Raw genomic sequence first — 7,938 nt, forward strand, 5'->3', positions numbered from 1 at the left:
AGCAGTCATTCTCAGAGACAGGAGCACTAAAGTACAGTACGTCTTCAAGGAGGCAGACTAAAAATAACACTCTCTAATCTCGGTGGGAAAATTAGGTGTTTAATAAATCTGTTGAACTACATCTCCTGACAAGCTACAATTAAAAGACTCAGCAAAACACATCAGCTATTCACTTCTTGAACATTTAAACATTTAACATGCACCTTGAAGTCATATCCATCAACTGCTGAGTTTGACAAAGCAGACAGCCTCTGAGGTTACCCCCCCTACCACCACCCCCCGAACACACACACACACACACACACACACACACACACACACACACACACACACACACACACACACACACACACACACACACACACACACACACAAACTTAAAGCTGTGTTTGGATATGTTTAGAATGTGTGTGATGAAATGGCACCAGCTGTGTACACTGGAGAGATGCACAAGGCCCCCTGGTTGAGCAGAGTGTTAACCCCTTCCCTCCCGATGAAGCAGGAAGGACAGCAGAGACAAAAGAGGCCTGGGCCACCATGGTTTGGACACAAAAGAGGTTATTGTGCAAGGGTTTGCTGCTGTACCATAGTGGTGTTTGACATAGCCCTAAAACAATATCACTATATTTCAGAATATTTCGGCTATAATGATATTCTTGACAATACAATAAAACACAGAGTACAACTCACCAAAGGCAGGGCCCTGTGACTTCCACGATGCAGAAAACATGGACAGATCTTGATAATGAAAACTGAATGAACTGTAAAAACGTGGAATACCACAGAAACTGACTAAATGTGGATGCACTTTAGAAAAATCACGGTTGTCCCAACCATTGTAAGTGTTGTTTCACAGTGCCGCAGCCGAATGAACAGAAACAAACTATGCTCCCTTTTGTGTCTCTCAAAACCACCAAACCAAACCACTTCTAAGCCACTGAAGTTGCTCCCCTTTTTGGAACGAAGTCCTGCATCGTGGAGTCGTTGGCAACGTTACTTTCACTTTCAGCCATGCTTGTTGTAGGGAATGCCAGTTTTATTGTTAAAGGGGGAATGAGCAACTGGTGTATCTGTTTATAATCGAATCAAACTAAGTGTTTTTTCTTTTTTCCCCAATTTTAATGCACAAATTTCGAATCTGCCACTACCAATAAAATAAAGAAATTTAATTTAAGAAATTTGATAATTTGCCTGTTGAAATACTTTACTAAGCACAGAAGTTGTACCTCCCCCTACAGCACTCAACACCTACAGTAGGTCACACAGGATGATTTTAGTTTGCACCTTTTTATCTACAATATGCTAGTTGTCCCCATGTTTATCTGTATGCTTCTCTAATAGTGCCATTAAAATACTCCAATGTATGGGCAATTCCCCATTACTAAGAATTATGATGTCTCAGCAGCAGCGGTATTAGTTTTGCAAATAAACCTCAAGTGTTAGCACCAGTGCAGGTGAAGAGTTTGTATCAACATCTGTTGGTAATTTAGGTCTCTCTGCGCCCAGAGGTAATGAAAGCCCACACTAAATGGATACTGTATCTGAAACATTATTAAACCTTAAGAAATAATGGACCAGATGGCCATAAATATGGGGATAACAGGGGATCCCTTTCATGAAACCATTAAAGTCAATCACATCTGACTTTTACAAATACCAAAACCGGTCAAATCCAAACTGCTCCATGTCTTTGGCTCATGACTGAGGAGCTTGGCCAGACAAACCATAACCATAACTATAACTGTCTTGCATCACTGGCATCACCAAAATAAGAAATTGGGCAAATAAGAGCATGCATAAATATGCAAGCACATGCATTCATTTAAAGTTCTCTAAATTTTAAAAAGCAGCTCTTATACATTTTCCTGACTACAACCAGGTGTTTTTAACACAAGCCAAAGAGCCAGTAAAACTAGGAGTCATTACCACAGATAAATTGAAAACAACGCAACTTGAAGTAACAACCAATCAGTTACAACCAATCAGTAAAAGCAGGGGCCCTGGCGGGTATGCCCTTGAGCACAGCTGATCCGTGTTCAACCTTAAGTCGAGGTAGTTTAAGAGAAACGGAGCCTGCTGTGACAGCCCTGTCACCCACCTGAACACTCTGCATTTAATGTTTAAATCTCAGAAACTCAGCTTTAAGGAGAGTTTTGAAAAAAGGATCTGTGTGTAATTGTAACAGATTACAGAAAGTGATTTTTCTTGCTAAATTTATTTTCTGAGCATTATTCAGCTGTGTGAAGTTGTGGCATGTTTCTCTTCAGCACCGCTGTTTCTCCTTCATCTCAGTGCCAAAAAACAGGCAGCTTCATTAGTCATGACTGCAGCGCCTAATTAAGTTTGTGCCACTCGTTTGGATTTTTCTGTAAATTTAAAGGAATCTCTGATGTGTCAAAGTGCCTCTGGGCCATTTTGTCTCTGTTGTCATTAAAACTGAACATTTCCTGTGCCAGCGTTTTGAGAGGGTGCTGCCTCAAAATCAAAACTGTACATCTTGTAAAAGTTTTGCTGTTTGCAAAAGATGCAGTGACAGCTTATAAATGGATTAAAGAAGTAATGCTTCAGTTCTGCATGACTTGTGAGCAAGCCAAATCTTTTGGATGACAAACCACTCAGCGTAGTGCCACCTTTCAGCGAGCTGATTCAAATAAACTGAAGGATTATTTGAAAGATGCATGCAAAAGAGCCTATTTGTTCACCATGGAAAGGCATTGTAATTAGCATGAAATGCATGCTTTGTACTCTCCCTCTCTCCAACATAACTGGTGGAGATACTGGATAAGCACCTTCTCACCACCCTCCCTCTCGCTCTCTGCCTCCTTTTGCATTGTGGCCAATTATTGTTACAGATGGAAAATTTCACTTGACCTGGGGAATTTATGAGCAGGAAAAAAAAATCACATGCAAACTCTTACACCAAAGCAGTATAGTTAAAATTTCTCAAGGCTGATGAAGACATGATGAAATTGGGCACATATGACAACTTGGCCACATGACAAAGAGCTGATGAAACAGTGAGACAAACCTGGTAACCGTTTTGAGCAGCATCAGATTGCAAGGGCAAACAGAGCACTATAGGGCCGAATAATTTGGGAGGGGGTGCTCTGTGTGTGTGTGTGTGTGCGTGCGTGCGTGGAGGGGAGGGGGATGTGGGGGGCACCATTGTTTAAACTTCATAAAAACAGCATGCTGCAGTTGTGTCATTCGTCTGTCGTGGTGATGTTCCCTTTTGCTGAGGTACAAGGGAGTCAAGCTCCTGATGGATAATGGGCTGAATAGTTCAAGCGTTACGTCACTGACAAAATATCACAAACTATCAACTGTGTTTTACATAACCTCTGCCTCTCCTTTGAGAGTTAATAAACTTGTCATACCTCAGCAACGTTTCTATTCACAATTCAGAGACAGGGCTGCTTGTGTACAGATGGGGGGGAAGTGAATAAAACAACTTGTAAACAATACAGAATATAGGCTATCTAGAGAGAAGATAAAACTGCTGTACATCATGTGACCGCCTCTATTAGTGTGACAGTCCGAGGGTTTACTGAAGCCGTGCTTAAGATAAATGCACAACACAGCGCAATGCTGACAATGAATGCATTCATACCGAACCGATAAAACGTGTGCTGTCTATTTCCATCTCTGTGGTTATGTGTTTCCAGCTGTCAAGTTGGAAAGCGATAATAAGAAAAGTCATTTTCAGCACATCAACAGCAGCAACCCCGGTGTGCCGAAGCTAGCCGAATACTCCAAATGAAGTTGTAATGAGTGAGAATGGGTTTGACGCTGTTGTGCATTTAGACACTGACAAATACATGCCAAAGTGTCCCCACAACGTGGTATTTAACTGCATCGTGTGGTGGGTCGTGAAACAGGATTAGTCCAGCAGGGCAGTTAATTTGACACTGGATACTCTCACTATCATCACATTCTAATGCACATACTTGTAATGAGGGGTGCTGATGCAATGATCCATCGCTGATGTTTAGGAACATGTAACTGTGTAGCCAGCGGCGCCCATGACTGTGGATCACATCATCACTCAGGTGAGAGTTCAGCAGCGCAGCTTGGCTGCTTGGAAGTGGACAAAACACCTGTCTTTGCTTTAATTTCCATGACTAATGCGGAACAACAAAGTTTGTGGCAGGAGGAGGGGGGGCAGCAACTCCAGAAAGACAGTAATGAGTATTGGGTTAAGTCAGGGAGAAGCAAGTGGAGGCAGCTAAGAAAATGAGCATGTGATTAGTTTGAATTCAACTTCATTTCGGGCACATTTTCAGCCACTAAGACTGATCAGCCCGGAGTTAGGGCGCACTGCTCTCAGAGTGGTCACACAACACAAAACGGAAGGCTTTCTCTTTACCTTATTGAAGTTGTAGTAGCCCAAACAGTGGGCAAAATCCAGGCTCGGTGGGTCCCCCGGAATAGAATTCCCACCAGCAGACGGGTAAAACCTTACATCCATGGTGTGAGAGGAGCCGCGCGGCTGTAGCTGTAGCCTGCTCTGCACGGAGATCAATTTGTTTCTGCCGATTTACAATCCAAGCGCACAGAGAGAGACGGAGAACGAGAGGCGGTGAAACTGACCCAAGCTTTGTTGGGCTAAATGAGACACTGCGGCGGGGTGGGGGGGTGGGAGGTTTCGGGTAAAGTTTTGGTATTCCTCCTCTACACCTGGTTCAGCCGCTTCATTTCCGAGGAAGCCCACGAGAAGGTTGGACCGAGCCGAGTGAGCTGTCCCTTAAGGAGCAGCAGACGCGGTGTGCCCATGCATTTACACACAGCTGCTGCTGCTGCTGCTGCTGTATACAAAGAAGCCACGAGACCGGCGACCGAGCGTGGGTCCACCTCCTTTTCCTTCCCCTTCAGACGCAGGAAAGCGAAGGATGAAAACTGTGACAAAGTGGTGCCGATAACCGCGAAGTAAGTCCGCGCGTTCAAAACAGCGCGCGTGCCGAGAAACGCGTCCGCGTCCTCCGCCGCGTATCTCAGAAGTTTTATGTCTCCAACTTAGAAAAGTAGTTGGTGCAGCAGTTGGAGGAGGAAGTAGCTAGCTGGCCGCACGCGCCCGTCCGCTGAACACGGCGATTGGAGGGTTTTGTAAAACAAGCAACAACAACACTCCACAGATGGTGCAATTAGTGAGCGCGCTGTAGTACACCGGGCGCGCGAGTCCTGCCTTCGGCTCTGCCTGTCGTTGTGATGAACAAGGCGAAATGTGTGAACAAGTCAGCCACTCCCCAAACACACGAAGCCACTCCCATGAAAACACTGCATTTAAGTCCATGTGACATGTTGGCATATGATAATTAATTACAACTACAGGAGTCTCTTTTTTCTTTTTTCGTTTGCATGTGATGATGATTTTGAGCCACGTGGTTCTTTTCAGTGTTTTGTCTGAGCATTAACTTTAAAGTGATGCTAGTCTCTTTGTATTCTGACTGTTTTTACAGTGACAGGTTATAGCCACGTAAACAGCTACATTTCCTTACATTTTCAGTTGCATCATCAAATGCTAAAGCTAGCAGGGAGCTGGTGCCAGTTTTTTTTTTTTTTTTTGAGAGTACATCTTCCAACTTTTTAATTTCATTTGACTTCTGGCAATTTTCACGCGGTTTTGTTCACAGTTGACCATACGAACATTTTTGCAGTCCGTGTTTATGCGCCTCAAACAGCTAGCACACTGACCAGATGTTAGCTGAAGCTAGCTAGATAGCTCTTTCCTCCCGTTTGTGTTAGTTCATGAACTGGAGTCGTGAAGCTCCAGGATAAGGGCAGTTGTTTTCGCTCGAGTTGAAACTTTTTCAACACGTCTTCACCTCCAGGGAAACTCAGAAGTGGTTGCATCTACTCACATCTTTCGTTTGTCCGTTCGTCATAAACACCCTTTTAGTTTCAGACCACCACCGTAGGTGAGGTTCTCAAAGTAAAGATATCTTAAAGATATATAAAGATATATAAAAAATATTATAAAAATATTTGTAAAATCTTTTATCTGCAGTAGGAAAATGTAATCATTTAGATACACTTCATTTATCTCTTCATTTGAAATGCAGACACATGCTCACAATTTTAAGCCATGGCAAGCTTGTGCTCTAACTAATGTTTCTAGCTAATGGCTCCAGCCCTGTTTCAGACCTCATATATAAATAATGGTCAGATGCAATAATAATAATAATAATAATAATCTATCTATAATAATCTAAGTAATTATGAAAACAAATAGGAAAATTATGAGAAAGTACCACAGCCAGCCAACAGGAAGGGTGGAGGTGGTCACACAGAATAATACACTCCATTGTTGTTATCTTAAGTATTTTTGAACTTTCATGATAAATGGAAGAAAAAATGGCAATTTGTCAGTTTGACAGTCTTACAAAACAACCTATGACATTTCCAAAATGGATGCATGTGAGTGTTTTCTGATCTGCTCTGTCATTAATGTATTATTAAGTTTAGTCAAACAAAAGCACTTGGTCAAATGGGAAACACGCGCTTCCAAAATAACTTTATTCACCTTTCATTTGCACAGTTTTGAAAGAAACACGATCTACTGAATTGGTGCTGGCGTTGACCCAGAGGTTTACCTGATTGCCATCTACAGCGACAGAGCCACTTCCAATATGATCAAATAGGGAATGTTGTCCTTCCAATGCCACCTTCTGACATCAACAAAAATATCAGCAACTAATTATTGTCACTTTCCCTAACTCATCATATCTTTGACTCTTTATTAATGAAATGGAACTTTGTTATTGCATTTGATTATTGTAGTGATGATTCAACAAGGCAGGTTTCAGTGCTGCCGCACTATTGAGTATCCAACCAACCGCATACTGTTGCCTATGGATATACAGACTAGCACTTCTGTATCCCTGGCTGCCTGACACAACCATGTGCATTACACCACGCTAAATACTTACTGTGTGCAGTCTGTGTACCATTCTCTCAACACTCTTCTCAGTTTTCTTCTCCACTTCTGAGGCAGAAACAAGAAAAGGTTGTGCAAGTGTTACTTTTAGGTGGCAGCTGGAAACTGTTATTTCCAGACAACCAGATCAGATATATTATTTTTGAGCAGACGTATTTCACAGCACTGGCGGAGAATCGGTGCACACCAGGGATCCATAGAAGCCCACCAACTGTACGACTGTCTGATCAGGTTTACAGGTAGCTGTATTGTATGTATGAGGAAAAAGTAAAAATAGTTTATTGTTTAGTGCTGAAACTGTTGAAAGGTTTGAGTTACGAGAAAGTCATAAAGAAATAGGAAGCAAAGCCAGTAAAACTGGGTGCAGTAAAAAACACTGATATGTTACTGGTTACTGAAGAGTTTTAAAAGACAGAAGCAAGAAACGGGACTTTGATTTTTTATTGAAAATTACTGGAAAGGAGCTAAATTAAAAAATCCACCTAATTGTGTTGTAATATAATTAAGACATTTGCTATTGTGGATATCAGACAAGATGAATAGTTCATTAGTGGAACATTGAAGTTGAAATCTATATATAGCACAGTCCTTTTCACTGCAGACATTTTGACTTGACATAGCAGGAAAAGCACAGGTGTAATTAATAATATTAATGATAGCTGTGTTACATTAAAGTGTCCCAGTAAGCCGTGTCAGTGAGACAGCATGCACGGTACCATTACCTCGGAACATGCACACCTGAAAGGAACACTGCCATAATTAACACTATTAATTACACCTGCTCTTTTCTTGCCACGACACATCAAAATGTCTGCCATGAAAAAGGCCTAATTTTTTTTTACCATGTGCACTCTGAGTTTCTAACACAAACTGTAGTATCACTTTAAAATGAAGAGCTGAAATAAATAATGCTCACTGTACTCCAAGCTGCGTGGTGAGCACACAGAAAGAGTCTTTTCATTCACCTGCCGCATTCATTTACCCAGAGTGGAGAGAAAAGTCAG

General features: G+C 42.0%; 1 protein-coding gene across 2 annotated transcripts in view; it reads right to left on the bottom strand.

Moving 5' to 3' along the window:
* The window catches only part of tox3 (TOX high mobility group box family member 3), a 42,180-nt gene extending 34,628 nt beyond the window's left edge, over positions 1 to 7,552 (bottom strand). Inside the window, exons 1-2 of one of the 2 annotated variants that reach the window (XM_041941230.1) lie at positions 7,538 to 7,552; positions 4,367 to 4,489 (exon numbers count right to left, since the gene is read on the bottom strand). In XM_041941230.1, coding sequence (XP_041797164.1) covers positions 4,367 to 4,489; positions 7,538 to 7,552 — 138 coding nt within the window. Of the gene's footprint in view, positions 1 to 4,366; positions 4,490 to 7,537 lie in introns of those variants that run through there. The other variant, XM_041941238.1, reaches the window with a different exon arrangement.
* Between the last annotated feature and the right edge of the window lie 386 nt (positions 7,553 to 7,938).

This window comes from Chelmon rostratus, chromosome 1, assembly GCF_017976325.1.
Source record: "Chelmon rostratus isolate fCheRos1 chromosome 1, fCheRos1.pri, whole genome shotgun sequence".
Taxonomy (NCBI): Eukaryota; Metazoa; Chordata; class Actinopteri; order Chaetodontiformes; family Chaetodontidae; genus Chelmon; species Chelmon rostratus.